Source organism: Mustelus asterias, chromosome 1 (assembly GCF_964213995.1).
Source record: "Mustelus asterias chromosome 1, sMusAst1.hap1.1, whole genome shotgun sequence".
NCBI lineage: Eukaryota > Metazoa > Chordata > Chondrichthyes > Carcharhiniformes > Triakidae > Mustelus > Mustelus asterias.
Window position 1 is genome coordinate 134,278,045 of NC_135801.1, and position 16,313 is coordinate 134,294,357.

General features: G+C 41.2%; 1 protein-coding gene across 1 annotated transcript in view; it reads right to left on the reverse strand.

The window, feature by feature from the left end:
- The window catches only part of LOC144511122 (sodium channel protein type 9 subunit alpha-like), a 92,841-nt gene that overhangs the window by 11,029 nt on the left and 65,499 nt on the right, over positions 1–16,313 (reverse strand). Inside the window, exon 13 of the mRNA XM_078241143.1 lies at positions 15,962–16,065. Coding sequence (XP_078097269.1) covers positions 15,962–16,065 — 104 coding nt within the window. The remainder of the gene's footprint in view (positions 1–15,961; positions 16,066–16,313) is intronic.

Here is a 16,313-nt window from a genome sequence, read left to right on the forward strand (position 1 = left end):
AGGACATGAAGAAGTGACAGGTAGCATTAGTGCCAGGCAGTGAACATCTCCAACAAGAGACTCAACTACTTTCCTTTCATCTTTAATGGCACTGCCAACACCAAGTCCGTCACCATCAGTGGTTGCCACTGACCAGTAGCTTAACTGGATCGGCTTTATCAACAACATGGCAGTAAGCGTAGGTTAAAGACAGCATACTTTGTGATAAGCAATACACAAGTGATCTCTCCCCCTTCAAAGCCTAACTACCATTAAATAACTCAGCAGGAGTGTGGTGAAATACTTATTCAACTTGATAGGGGCAGCTGTGACAATACTTGAGAATCTTGCCACCAACCAGGACAATGTAGTCTTCTTGAATGTTGCAGCATGTACTATCCACAGTTTCCAAACCGTGGATCGTGACCTCCAATGGGGCTGTGGGAGGAGCAATTGAGGTCATGACTCTCCCTCTTCTGAGGCAGCAATGATCACTGTGGAGACGAAGTTAGGCCCCAGAGAATATATGATAATTATTCTCAGCCCAGTGACTTGTCCTTTGATGAGAACAAATATTCCTCTCTAGGAAGCCACACACATGATTACTTTGGTCTTTGATTTGATCTATTTCTATTGATAATTATAGTTCTAAATGGTACAATTTTAAAGAGAGTGCAGATTTCTCTGTTCCTACACCTTTATAATTGTCCTGTTTAGAACTTAAAATTGTCCTGTTCAGGAACAGGGAAACCTGTGTTGGTGTATGTGCACAAATGTTTGAAGGTGGCAGGACAAGATGAGAAAACAGTTAAAAAAACATATGTGATCCTTGACTTTATTATTTTTTATTCATTCATGGGACACGGGCGTTGCTGGCTGGCCAGCATTTATTGTCCATCCCTAGTTGCCTGTGGGCATTTGAGAGTCAACCACATTGCTGTGGCTCTGGAGTCACATGTAGGCCAGACCAGGTAAGGATGGTAGATCCCCTTTCCTAAACGACATTAGTGAAGCAGATGGGCTTTTCCGACAATGGTTTCATGATCATCAGTAGATTCTTAATTCAAGATATATTTTATTGAATTCAAATTCCACCATCTGTCGTGGCAGGATTCAAACACCGGTTCCCAGAACATTAGCTAATTTTCTGGATTAATCGTCTCGCGATATTACCACGAGGCCAGTTGAGGCATGAAGTACAAAGGCAAGGAGATTATAAAATCTTTATAAAACACTGGTTAGCATCCAATGGAGTAGTCACAGGGCTTAATTGGGCTGCTTTGTTTCCAAGTCGGAAATCTGCCTCCAGGCGGAAACCAATTCAAATGAAGATTTTCATGTGGGTGACCCTTAATTAGCATAGAGAAAGGTTTCCTGTCCAATGAAGGGTGATGGGCAAGATCTTGAATTAGGTGGGCCAATCAGAGACCTTCGAGCTTCAGTGGAGCACTCAGCTGCAGCACAAGGTAAGTAAAAGCTCTGGTAGGAAACCATCCTCCAATGTTAAATATTTCAGGGGAAATTTGTTACAAGGGCTATATTGAAGAGTTTTCCCATTGAATATTACATTTCTTGTGGGAAAAGATATAAGCTACAAAAATTGTAAGTGTAAAATGGTTAAGGATGAAAGAAATGTTAGAGTGAAGGAAATCTCCAAGAGTTAATGGGCTGATGTAACTTATTATTTGTCTGATTGTTTCACAAAAAAGGTTACTGGGGTCCTAGAAGAGACATCACACAGTATAATACTTAATGTATAGAATTTGCAAAAATACATTCTTCTTTGATGTATTTATTGAGTTTTATTTTAAAAAATAGTAGCAAATCTGATAAATGTATAAAATAAGGGTAAACAGGTGGAGGGCATTTATTATCTGAGCAGATGCAGAGGCATTTATTTTTTCTGGGGTAGGATGAAAAAGGAGGCAGAGTTTGGTAACAGTCTGCTTCATCCTGAAACAGTGGCTGTGACGGGGGACAAAATAGATGGCTAAGAGTACAGAATTTGTAGTGGGGTTCAAAGAGAATGTGAATTTTAAAGTTAATTTCACCGCACGCACTTACATGTGGTTTCCCACACTTTGACTAAATTCAATTTGGATGATTTTGCAATGCTGTTATATAGTTGACATTGATATCAAGTTAAAATTGATTTAAATTGATGCAGACTATTTTGTATTACTTGTCTATAAATGAAAAAGATAAGATCAGATGGACCTCCTACCAAGACCTAAGCAGGAGCTTATAAAGTCAGATAAATAATAATCAAATCAAATCATAACATTTTCATGCGTGAAAATAGAGAAGAATATTAGGCAATTTTTGTAAACATCAGTTACAGACCAATCAAAGGTAATTTAAATTGAAAACATCTCCGGATTGGATTATTACCAGACGCTATGGATAGAATGCTAAGATTCTTTGAAATATACTCCAATATGCCTCAATTCTGCTTGGGTACAGAAAGGTTAGAAACTGAGCTATTAGTTTGGTTAGGCTAACTTTCTGTGTCCTCAAGTAACATCTTCCATAAATCTTCCATAAATCGAAAATCTGAAATAAAAACAGAAAATGCTGGAAATATTCTGCATTTTTCTGTTTTATTTCAGATTTCCAGCATCCTCAGTAAGAAGTACTTTGCTTTTGTAACAGAAAATCTGAATTAGACTCTGTCACTTTTTCATACAATTAATGTAGACAACTGGAATAGCAACAAATATTTTAATCTGTAAAAAATTATAATGGGATATATAAAATTATATAAATTATGGATGAAATAGCGTTAAAATTCTGAATTGCTTCATGAGTAGCCAATTGAATACTATATTCAGAGTCAAATTACGGTATTAGCAAAATGCTGTTCTACATGGAGGTCATGATATTAGCTTGAAATTCCAAAGGAAATCCAATGAACCTCTCAGATTACAATTTAAGGGATCGCTTTAATTTATTACAACTGTTTGCTTAATACTGAGGAGCTGACACAGAATTTGCTTGAAGTTGGGTGGAGGGATGATACTGTTGCAGAGGGTATTTGTTTTCAATTTCCTCTTATTTTATTTTTGTTCTGGGCTGTGGTGTTCTTTTTCAATGGATCAAACCTTTCGCTGATGCTTACTGAAAGCTTCTCATTGTTTCTTCAGCTAATCCAGCTATGGAAACTGGCACTGATAACTCAGTCATACTTGATGGGGATGTGCTTGATATAAAAACATTATAGGGGAGACTCTCCAGGATCTACCACAACATCTTTATTAGAAACACTGTTGGAATGGTGTAAATGGAAGATTTTAGCCATGCTTGCTATTTCTCCAATGGCTCTGCCAATCCCCAGCCAAAGTTAGTGTAGAAGACTCGTTGAACCCCCATGGAAATTCCCAATGTACATGCTTATAGAAGGAGGCTAACTTGAAAAGAAATGAGGGCTGCTGCTATTTTCTGACAGTTCTTGTTGTAATGAGGTACAACATTTTGCGTGGTCTCAGAAGGGGATTGAACTGAAAGGTTTGAAGTCGCCAGACCATTTGACTATTAAGGCAATTATTGCAGCAGTGCTGAGGAAATAAAGAAAACGCTCTTATTTGTTTACAACAGCCATGGGACTTGGATACAAAATAAAGCACTTTTCTGTATTTGATAAATGAGGAAGCAACGAGTTGTGTAATGTATTTCTATACACAGAGAGAGAGGAGAACTGGAATCTGAAGGCATTACTGGGAAATCTTTTGCACAGAGAAGAATAAAGTATGTGAATAATGTATGTTATATGTTTACTACCAGGTTTTAAGTTCAAGGAGAAAGAACTGGCCAGTATGTAATAGATTTGGTGCCAAGTCTTTTGAGTAAAGAACCCTGTAGTCAGTGCCAATAGAGAGAGAATCTTAGTTGGGATAAAACTTGCTGTTATGAGACCTCTTACTGGGATAAAACTTGATTGAGTCAGAGCCAGATTACTGAGGAAAAATAGCTCAGATCTGCAGGAAGCAGATATGTGTAGTTCAGCAGAAGGCAATAAAAGAGAGCAAGAAGAATTATGCAATACTAGCAACATTATAAATAATGAATGGAACAGGGATATCTCTTTCAACAGTGGAACAAATCAGGCATCAGAGTGAAAATAATATTTTGAATTGTAAAAATGAAGGTAAATTGCATTTAATAGGCAACAGCCAAATATTCATGTGATGTGATAAAATAAGGCAAAGTAAATTATCCTTATGTGTGAAGAAAAGAACCAAAGAAAATCATACTTTGGAAAAGCAGTCTGAGAGTGAAAATGAAATAGGTAATGGTGCCAGGCGAGTAATGTTGTCAAAGACATGAGACATTAGACAGGTGATGATGTCAGACAGTAGATGATGTCAGAAGGCAATGACATCAGACAAGCAATAACATCATCATGTGCCTGGCAATAATACCAGCTTGGCAATCACATTAGTCTGGCGATAACCGCCAGACAAATGAAACGTCAAACAGATCAAAGATACAATGGGTCTGATTTTACCATTTTCACTCTAAGTGCCGAATCTGGGCGTAATGCAGATCCGACTTAGAAATCTGCTTTCAGGCGCTCCCATACGCTCTCAGCCATCTCCAGTTCCATTCGTGCTGTGGGCGGGGATTAGTGCGGCTGGAACGATCGGAGCTCTGAACTGCGCACGCACAGTTAGAAAAAAATTGGAAAAAGCGTGCTCGTGTCAGATCGCTCTCGGGCTGCAGAAAGCGGAGAAAGCGGCCTGGGAACGAAAAGCGGGAGCGAGGGTGTATCTCGGGGGTGTGGGGGGTGGGGGGGCAGATGGATCTCTGGTGGGGGGGGGGGGAAGATGGATATCTGGCGGGGGGGGGGGCAGATGGATCTCTGGTGGGGGGCAGATGGATCTCTGGCGGGGGGCAGATGGATCTCTGATGGGGGGAGGGGTGCAGGGGTGGCGATCGGTCTGGGTAGCGGGGGGGTGGATAAGGGACACACACACACACATCACTGTCCCCCTTATCCACCCCCCGCTACCCAGACCGATCACCACCCCTGCCCCCCTCCCCCCCACTGATCACCCGCAGAGTGGCAGCAGACCCCCATACTCCCCCCACCAGAGATCCATCTGCCCCACCCGAGATACATCTTACTCGCCTCCCTCCTTCCCCCCCCCCCTCAAGACAACGATCTGGCCTCACTCCCTCCCCCCCCCAGAGAATTGTCTGGCCTCACTCCCCCCCACCCGACAACAAACTTGCCTCACTCCCCCCCTCCCCAGAGAATGATCTGGCCTCACTCCTCCTCCCCTCCAAAGGAACATCTGACCTGCCTCCTCCTCCCCCCACCACCAGACAATGATCGGCCCTCCCCCCCTCACCAGAGATACATCTGACCTGCCTCCTCCTCCTCCCGCCCCCCCAACCAGACAACGATCTGACCTCACTCCCCTCCTCCCCCCCCCCCAACCAGAGAATGATCTAACCCACCTCCCTCCTCCCCCCCACCACTGATCTGAGTCAGAGAGCCGTTGGAAGCTCAGAACACACTCTTCAGAGGCTGGAGCACCCGACTCAGACTTTTATTTAGCAGGTCCGTTACGGCGCGGTTCCGGATTGGCAAACACGGCGGTAAAGGGGGAAATGCTGATAGAGTTGGGCGGGCAGTTTAGTAATTCAATTTAAATGCATGCAAATGCATTTAAATCATCGTTGCGCCCGTTTTGGGCGCGAATCGAATTGCCGCCATTCCCGGGCTTTGGTAAAGTGGCAATCTGCGCGGATGTGGGTGCGGATCGCGTTAATGGCCTCACACCCGACTTTACCCCGTTTTCGCGCCCGAAAATGGGCGCGAGGCAATGGTAAAATAGGGCCCAATGTGTCAGACAGCTGATGACATTAAATGGACAGCATGAACGGCTTGCTTCAAATTAGAGACATGAAGCCAATGTAATGTCCTGCCTGTCACTTGTCAGGATACAAGAATCAAGGTACAAAATTATGCAAATCTACTGCAAAGTTGGTGGAATAGTTTGACGTTGGTGTCAAGCCAATAGGGAAATGTAATGCGGTGTATGAAAGATAAAGACAACTAAAAAAGTCTAGAATTTCAATTATGGAACAGTGAGTACAGCCAGCCCTTGCACATTGCACATGCCAACAGGGCAGATCAAAAGAATATTGCAGTCAATAAGTCTATAAAAATGACAGAGAAGTATGCTCTTGCAGGAAAGCAAAGCACATGATTAACCCAAGCAAAAGTTGGCTGAGTCAGAGCCAGATAACCAAGAAAGAAGAGTTCAGATAACAGATATCTGCAGTGCAGCAGAAGCCGGTAGGAGACAGCTGGATCACTTATTCAATCCCAGCAACATTATAAGTAATGTGAGTGGAACAGAGATGACTCTTCAAACAGGGGAACAAATTAGAATTAGCTGGTCAAAAACAGATTATGAGTTGTAGAAATTGAGGTAAATTGCATCAAGTGCCCAGTCTATGACCAAATGTGTCTACGTTATGAAAGAATTAAAATAATTTTTCTAAATTATGACAAGGCAAAGAAAAATACCCTTATGAATTAAGGAATGGATCAAAAGAAATTTACAGCAGTCTAAGAGTAAGTATGTGACAAGCAACGAACAGGAGATGATCTGAGACAAAGGTGATGTTAAATGGACAATTGATCAAAGATGCACAAACAAGCATTTGCCCAACAAATAGTGTCATGTGAGCTTTGTGATAAAATTCATTATGAGCCAGATGTAACAAAGAAACTTAAAGTGAAATATATGAGGCAATGGGTTAGGAGTATGGTAACGGTATTTAAGTTACATAGTGAATGAATCAGAAAAAGCCTGACCTTCAAAGAAAAGGGAATATTATCCAATGCAAAACATTGAGGAAATAGTGTCACAGTTATCAAAACTAAAATCTTTTGGCATGCTTGCTATAATGTTTTGCTATGGGCAAGTGCAATTAGATGAAGACACATCAAAGTTGTACTTGTTAATCCTTTTGGCAGATATGTCCGTTGGGATCATTTCAACCGTGGAAATTATTTAACACATCATGACACAGGTGCGGCATAACACCAGAGGAGTGGATGTTATAATTGATAATATCCTGGTTTAGGGAAGGAATGAATAGAAACATGACGACATGGAAAAAGTCCTAAAGCTAAATATGAACAAGTGCATGTCTAAAGTAATATAAGCCAGACACATTGAACAGATATTAACAAGAAACGGATTAAAAATAAGTGGAAGCAATCAAATACGTGAGAAAATCAAGCAACTAGATCTACAATGGTATATATTGTGTAGTGAAATAGTTTAGTAAGTTCCTGCCTAACTTGTCAGATGTCATAAGACTGCAAATAAATCTTCATGAAAAAGACAACTCATGACAATGAACTGAAGAACACGATGGGTTCTTTCAAAAGTTGCATTGCTTTTGTTCACAATCTAGTGCTGAAATATGAAATTGTGCCGAAACCAATGACCATTACCATTTATGTTTCCAGTTCAGGTGGAACCTCAAACCATGGACAGAAATTGGTTATTGCATCCTGATTTTGAGAGGGAAAATAGAAAGTGGGGACCAATTTGAGGGCACAGTCTCCTGCACCCAGTTCTCCAATCCTGGAAGTATGCTGGGTATCAAAATGGTGGCCTGTGACCTTAGGATGCCCAGGGAGCCCACCTAAAATAGCCATTAGGCTCTATGAACAGGCTGGTCAGAGAAAGTGGTTACAAAGGCACACAAGATTCTTGGTTTTACTAATAGAGGCTTAGAATCCAGAAGTAAGGAAATGATGATTTTTAAAAATAAAACACTGGTTCAGTCTCAGCTAGAATCTTGTGTCTAATTGTGGGCATCTCACTTTAGTAAAGATGTAAAGGCTTTGGAGAGAGTGTAAAGAAGATTTACAAGAATGTTTCCAGGGATGAGTGGTTTCAGTTCCACGGATAAATTGGAGAAGCTGGTGTTCTTCTTAGAGAAGAGAAGGAGATTTGATAGAGGTGTTTAAAATCATGAGGGGTCTAAACCTGTGCTTCCCAAACGCTTTCAACATGTGACTCCTTTTTAATGCCTCAGACTTTGTGCGATCTCAGCTTGGGCGTGTGTGTTTGAGAGTTGTTCAGTGGTGGAGGTGAAAGGAGTTGAGTATGCTCCATCTCCCCCTCCTTCACCCCTCTATCTTCCCCTGCTTCACTCCCTCCTTCCCCCATCTCCCTCGTGGTGGCAGGGTTTTGCCAAAAAAGTAACAAACACCAATCTATTCACAGGCTTTCTTTGCAGCAGAAATTGAGCCTCGGAGAACGGGTGATTAGGCTACACCCACCAAGAGATAAAAAAGCATAAGGATTTCAGCTGCTCAGCTGTCAGCATTCAGTGTGAACTCCATGGCAGCTTCAGAGCTCGTGACCATAAAATCTCATCTCATGACTCGAGTGGGGGCTGCAAGAGTCTGGGAAGCTTTGACCTAAACAGAGTCAATAAGGTCAAGAAACGGAGGGCACCATTTTAAGATGTTTGGCAACATGAGTAAAAACTATTTCACACAATAATTAAGATCTGGAAAGCACTGCTTGCGTATGTGGTGGCGACAGATTCAGTAACAGTTTTCAAGAGAAAACTTAATAAGCACTTGAAGAGGAAAATGTTGTCGGGCTATGGAGAAAGGGCTGGGGAGTGGGACTAGCTATATTGCCCTGTATTGTAACCACTCTACGATCCTAACACCTGCTTTAGCACTCTACTGTCTGCTTCGACAGAAACTGAGCTTGCCTTAAAGCACAAATGCTGCATCCAGTTCTTTCAGATATATTTTATTTTTTTGTTAAGCTGAGGTATTAAGGGATTTGGGCTAAAGGCAGCTATATGGATTTAGGCCACAGGTCAACTATGATCTTGTTGAATGGCAGAATGGGCTTGAGGGGCTGAATAGCCTATTTCTGTTCCTATGTTCCTAAAGGGAGCACGAGAGGTGCCAGAAAAACAGGCAAGTTCTTGGTTTTCAATTACTTCATTGCCAACTCACCTCCTAACTCCCCAGTCTGCTGCTGGACCATGCTTGCTTTTCTCAGCTTTGCTTCCCCGCATTCCATTAACTTGCCTTTTAATTTAGTGACTGATCTGAGTGAGTTTACAAAAACCCGAATGGTGAAATGGATGAAAAAACTCTCAAAAGGTTAATGACCTGAAACATTGGGCTGAATTTTCACTTTTGAGGTGAGTAACTATAAAAAAAAAACTTTACAAAAGTCAATCATTGATAAAGTTCTGGTTTCGTAAAAAAGAATCTCCCTTTTATTACATCAATAAACGTGTCAATCATCCAGACCCCAGAAACTGCAAGGAATTGAAACCTCTTACCTTGTACAAATAAATATTGATTTTGATTTGATTTATTATTGTCACATGTGCTAACATACAGTGAAAAGTATTGTTTCTTGCGTGCTATACAGACATAGCATACCGCTCATAGAGAAGGAAAGGAGAGAGTGCAGAATGTAGTGTTACAGTCATAGCTAGGGTGTAGAGAGAGATCAACTTAATGCAAGCTGGGTCCATTCAAAAGTCTAATGGAAGCAGGGAAGAAGCTGTTTTTGAGCTGGTTGGTACGTGAGCTCAGACTTTTGTATCCTTTTCCCGACTGAAGAAAGTGGAAGAGAGAATGTCTGGGGTGCGTGGTGTCCTTAATTATGCTGGCTGCTTTGCCGAGGCAGCGGGAAGTGTAGACAGAGTCAATGGGTGGGAGGCTGGTTTGCGTGATGGATTGGGCTACATTCATGACCTTTTGTAGTTTCTAGCGGTCTTGGGCAGAGCAGGAGCCATACCAAACTGTGATACAACCAGAAAGAATACTTTCTATGGTGCATCTGTAAAAGTTGGTGAGAGTCGTAGCTGACATGCCAAATTTCCTTAATCTTCTGAGAGAGTAGAGGCGCTGTGCAATTTACAGCAGAGATCAGAGAGCAAGAACTGTCTATCTGGCAATTTTCTCCCCAGGGATCAGGTGTTTCAACAATCTAATGGAGATTGACAGCTCTGGCTCTTTGATCTATGCTGCCAATTATACAATATTGACTTACACCAGATAATGAGGTTACAAGTATTTGCAGATTCTGTGATTGATATTTTACAGGATTTGGATGATTGACACTTTTATTTGCCTGTAGTAAAGAAGAGATTTTTCTAAGGGACTGGAAAGTTATCAATGAATGACTTTTCTAAAGCATTATTTGAACACATCCCATTGTTAGTATAGGGTTCATTGGTTTTATGCAATGTATGGTGGGCGAATGAACATGTAAGCACCATAGTTTGGCATGGGACCATGAGGTAGGTGGGGGTTATACCTGGGCTTGGATGGTGGACATGAGGAGGACAACTTTCAAAACTTTCCTTTATGTAGACTGTGGTTTATGACACCTCTGAGGTGTGCAGGTCAGGAGTGAAGAGTGCGAACTTGTGATCTGAACCAGCTTGCACCCTTAAAATCAGAAACCCAGGGAGTGAGGTTGAGAATCCTGGAATTGGGTGCCGGCTGCCATTTTCATCCAAGGAGTCTCCCCAGTGCCTTGAAAATTCAGCCCATAAATTCTGCTCCCGTTGTGTGACCTGCTGAATCTTTCTGGCATTTTCCGTGTTAAATTGGGGCAAGGCCAATTTTGATGGTATTAGGTAGGAACTTTCAAAAGTTAATTGTGGGAGTCTGTGGGAAGGCAAAGGGATGTCTGGTAAGTGGGAGGCTTTCAAAAGTGTGTTAACCAGGGTTCAGGGTAAGCACATTCCTCTTAGAGTGAAGGGCAAGGCTGGTAGAAGTAGGGAGCCCTGGATGACTCAGGATATTGAGGCCCTGGTCAAGAAGAAGAAGGAGGCACATGACATGCAGAGGCAGCTGGGATCAAGTGAATCCCTTGAAGAGTATAGGGAGTGTAGGAGTAGAGTTAAGAGAGAAATCAGGAGGGCAAAAAGGGGACATGAGATTGTCTTGGCAGGTAAGGCAAAGGAGAATCCAAAGGGCTTCCACAAATACATAAAGGGCAAAAGAGCAACAAGGGAGAGAGTAGGGCATCTTAAGGATCAACAAGGTCATCTATGTGCAGATCCACAAGAAATGAATGAGATCCTAAATGAATATTTCTCATCAGTATTTACTGTTGAGAAAAGCATGGATGTTCGGGAACTTGGGAAAATAAATAGTGATGTCTTGAGGAGTGTACATGTTACAGAGAAGGAGATGTTGGAAGTCTTAAAGTGCATCAAGGTAGATAAATCCCCGGGATCTGATGAAGTGTATCTCAGGACATTGTGGGAGGCTAGGGAGGAAATTACGGGTCCCCTAGCAGAGATATTTGAATCATCGATAGTCACAGGTGAGATGCTTGAAGATTGGAGGGTGGCAAATGTTGTGCCTTTGTTTAAAAAGGGCTGCAGGGAAAAGCCTGAGAACAGGCCGGTGAGCCTCACATCTGTGGTGGCTAAGCTGTTGGAAGGTATTTTGACAGACAGGATCTACAAGCATTTAGAGATGCAAGGACGGATTAGGGACAGTCAGCATGGCTTTGTGAGTGGAAAATCATGTCTCACAAATTTGATTGAGTTTCTTGAAGGGGTAACCAAGAAGGTAGATGAGGGCAGTGCCGTTGATGTTATCTACATGGACTTTAGCAAAGCCTTTGGCAAGGTACCGCATGGTAGGTTGTTGCATAAGGTTAAATCTCACGGGATCCATACAAAATTGGCTTGATGACAGAAGCCAGAAGTTGGTTGTAGAGAGTTGTTTTTCAAACTGGAGGCCTGTGACCAGCGGTGTGCCTCAGGGATCGGTGCTGGGTCCACTGTTATTTGTCATTTATATTAATGATTTGGATGAGAATATAGAATGCATGGTTAGTAAGTTTGCAGATTACACCAAGATTGGTGGCATAGTGGACAGTGAAGAAGGTTATCTTGGATTGCAACGGGATCTTGATCAATTGGGCCAGTGGGCTGTTGAATGGCAGATAGAGTTTAATTTAGATAAATGCGAAGTGATGCATTTTGGTAGATTGAACCAGGGCAGGACTTACTCAGTCAATGGTAGGGCATTGGAGTGACTTCGGGGTACAGGTTCATAGCCCCTTAAAAATGGAGTCACAGGTGGACAGAGTGGTTAAGAAGGCATTCGGCATGCTTGGTTTCATTGGTCAGAACATTGAATACAGGAGTTGGGACGTCTTGCTGAAGTTGTACAAGACATTGGTAAGGCCACACTTGGAATACTGTGTCCAGTTCTGGTCACTCTATTATAGAAAGGGTATCATTAAACTAGAAAGAGTGCAGAAAAGATTTACTAGGATGCTACCGGGACTTGATAGTTTGAGTTATAAGGAGAGGCTGGATAGACTGGGACATTTTCTCTGGAGCATAGGAGGCTGAGGGGTGATCTTATAGAGGTCTATAAAATAATGAGTGGCATAGATCAGCTAGATAATCAATATCTTTTCCCAAAGGTAGGGGAGTCTAAAACTAGAGGGCATAGGTTTAATGTGAGAGGGGAGAGATACAAAAATGTCCAGAGGGACAATTTTTTCACACAGAAGGTGCTGAGTGTCTGGAACAAGCTGCCAAACATACCAGTAGTGGCGGGTACAATTTTGTCTTTTAAAAAGTATTTAGACAGTTACATGGGTATATTGGGTATAGAGGGATATGGGCCAAACGCGGGCAATTGGGACTAGCTTAGGGGTTTTAAAAAAAAGGGTGGCATGGACAAGTTGGGCCGAAGGGCCTGTTTCCATGCTGTAAATCTCTGTGACTCTACGACTCTATTTCAGGTTTCCAGCAATCACTGTATTTTGGTTTGGTTTTAGCTGTACAAGTTCATGCTATGAATTTGACATTTTAGTTGATATTTTCCAGGTGGTTATTTTTGAAAAATGTATTTGGAATGCTCTGCTGTAACACTCAAAAAACATTTAGTTGTTAAGGAAGTGTAATTGGCTCACTCTCGTGATGTCAGCCAGGATGATCCCCATGGAGTGTGCTCACTGCCCAATATTGATATTGATGTTATTTGCCTGTTTCCATGCTGGATGAATGCGTTCTTTTTTTTCCAATTAAGTTTGCTGAAAAAATTTGCCAGATTTGTAAAAAGAAATCTCAAAGGAAACCAGGTATTGCTTAATTTGGATTTGAACCATAAATCATGTTTTTTTTTCTTTAATTGGCTGCTGCTGTGGCGAGGCAGTTTCCAATTTATTTCTCCTTGTAAACAAATGTAAAACTGGGTCTGTACACATAGACCTCCCTCCACCACCAACACACAGCAGCAGCATTGTGTATCACTTACAGGATCCACTGCAGGAATTCACCAAGCCTCCTGAGGCAGCACCTTCCAAACTCATAACCACTATCATCTAGAAGGACAAGGGCAGCAGACACATGGGAACACCACCACCTGGAAGTTCCCTTCCCTGCCGCTCACAGTCCAGACTTAGAAATATATCACCGTTCCTTCACAGTTGTTGGGTCAAAATCGTGGAACTCGCTTCTTGACAGCACTGTGGGTGTACCTGCACCGCATGGTCTGCAGCGGTTCAAGAATGCAGCTCACCATCACCTTCTCAAGGGTAATTAGGGATGAGCAATAAATGCTGCCTTTGGCAGTGACACCCACATCCCATGAATGAATAAAGAAATCTGGTTATACTGAGCCAAAATCCTGTTTGCTTTGTGAGTATGCAACAGGCCTAAAAATAACTATAAGGAAAGATAGAAATATACTAATGATTTACAAGTTGTTTTATATTTTGTGTATTGGAGTGCTTGGCAAAATTGTTGGTAATAGAAAGAAGGAAGCTGGAGCAATGGCCTAGACCCCCAATGATCAGAATGAAGTTGCAGAAATAATGGTCCAGAATTAGTTGCATTGAGCATCTTACTTTGTTAGATTTTCTTTCTCATCCTTTGTGCTGAAAATTGCTGGAAGTGTGAGACTAATGGGGCATCGGAAACCCTGATGATCGATGGAACCAACGGTTTATTTCCTTAATAAATGAGGTTTAAGGATAAAAAGAGAAACAGAGGAATGACAGCAAAACATTTGGAATCTAATCAGGTTCTGAAAGAGAAATAAAGAAAGGGAAAGATATACAAACAAATTTTTTTTTGGAAAAAGGTGGGTCAGTCAGCATTGGTGGGGAGAAACTGAAGTTTCAGGTTGAGTGACCTTTCATCAGAATTTTAGATTTCCAGCATCTGCAATATTTTTGTAAAGGGAAAGAATATTGATTGATAGAGAAGAGAACAAGAATGAGACTCTATTATTTAAATTGTTTCCATTGTGAGGTGGAGAGGCTGAGAGGCACTGTACCAGCACTAACTCTCCATGGTGAGTTTACTTTTTATTTTCCTGTGCAAAGGCAGGCACTTGCAAAATTTCAAGTGGAAAATGAAGGTGAGCTGCTGTTTTTGCAAGAAAAATGACAGAGTGGCGCATTTTGATCTGTGACTTGCAATTGACATGGTATCTCTTCCTTGCTATGTTGTTGGATGATTCACAGAGAAATAACTGGGGGTCCCATTAAACTCACCATAATGTTGGCAACAGGTTCTGAGCCAATGTTTCTGAGGCATGCTCTGGAAACTCCCTATGGAACCAGCAATAGTTTGCTATCTTCTGGGGAAGATGGGGGCAAGTGGAGTTAATGCCAGAGGTACACATCTCTGCATGAATGCTACAATGCCAGTCTTATGGGCACTCAGGTCCACTTCTTTTTCTGTAAATACATACCTAGTGGAATTTATTTGCACAAAATTATAGAACAAATGTTTTATTGTGCCAGGTTCCTTTTTTATGTATACGCGTGGTCAGTCTCATGGCCAGAATGAATACAGTAGAATAAAAAGTAATGGATATATTCGATGTACCTCATCACACAAGGATCCTTCAAAATATTAACTGATAAAATATATCAGTTAATATTGTACCATGCAAACTACTCCATTATCACTTCATGGCTTTTTATGGCTGTGATTTACTACTGGAGTTGTTGCTAAGTATATGAAAAGGGAATAATTTTCTCTGAAAATATCCCTTTAACATAGCAGCTCTCAGTTGCTTTTATTCTACACCTTGGGATGATAATATTCATAATCAAAATATAAACATAACCGTTTGCACAGACTAACCAACAGCAGTAATTGAATAGCAGGATTCTTTTCCTGACAAATAAGATATTTGTAAGATATCATGCACAAGTTAAACAGGATTAGAAGGTTTTGTTAATCGTGTATTTGTTTTAAAATTCCATTCTCTGCATGATCGAGGAACTTTGTCTTTGATAAACTGATGGTGGAAATTAAGAAGCTTGACACTCGGCAGAAACGAGATGGTAATGCAACAAAATTATATTGAGAAGGAGTTACTGCTCCATGCCTGCTGTTGCTATGCTGGTTACAATATTTCCAAGATCAATTGCTAGACGTCTGGAATATTGTCACTGTTGGTCCATTTCAAATGCATATTGGGGTCCTGCAATGCACTTGGGAACCCATTTGCCATTTTGGAATAGCATTGAAGGGAGCATAAAAGACCTATGCACTATACAATATCAGCTTCCACCCTGGCTGAAGAAGAGTCAAGAGTTACGTTTGCGCTTATTTTTGTTAGGCTGGGAGTAGCTGCAGTACTCCTCCGATCTCCTCCTCAAAATCAACTTAGGCCATTGTTGCTGTGAACCCCTTCCGAGATTGATCCCTTTCATCGCTTGGTCCCCAGTCTGACACCCAGATTCACTCAGGATCAAAATCTAACTCAGATACACAGAGGAATTAGTAAAGCAATAAAGCAACAGTTTGATGAATATGGGAATCAAATGTATCATCTGCGGAGATTTATTGTATCTACAAAATTACAGGATTTCATTAATACTTAATGGCTATAAAATAGTCAAGTTTGGTGGAATAAAGGCATTTTGTGCATATTTTTATGAAGCAAATCTTTGTTATTAAAGCATACCTTGGGAGTTGGAATTTTCTTAACTGGTTTAGTCTTAAATAGACGCTTAAGTGTGCCATAAAATCTTCTTTGATCTTCAGTTAGAACCGTAACTAGAGCTCCTTCTTTTCGTGACTGCAACAAAAGCAAAGGGAAATTCAGAAATGCATAAACTAAGACAAAATCTTTACTTATCGCATCACAGATTTCAGCTGTGATTGCAGCATTTTAACAAAATATTGTCTGCTTTTTGTGAGACGCGCAATTTCTGTTGTGTTTTCTTTGATTTATCAGTACTCCCTATGAGAATATAATTGACAAATAAATATATGCCTGTTTTCAATTACCGAATCATATCTGACAACCCCCATGT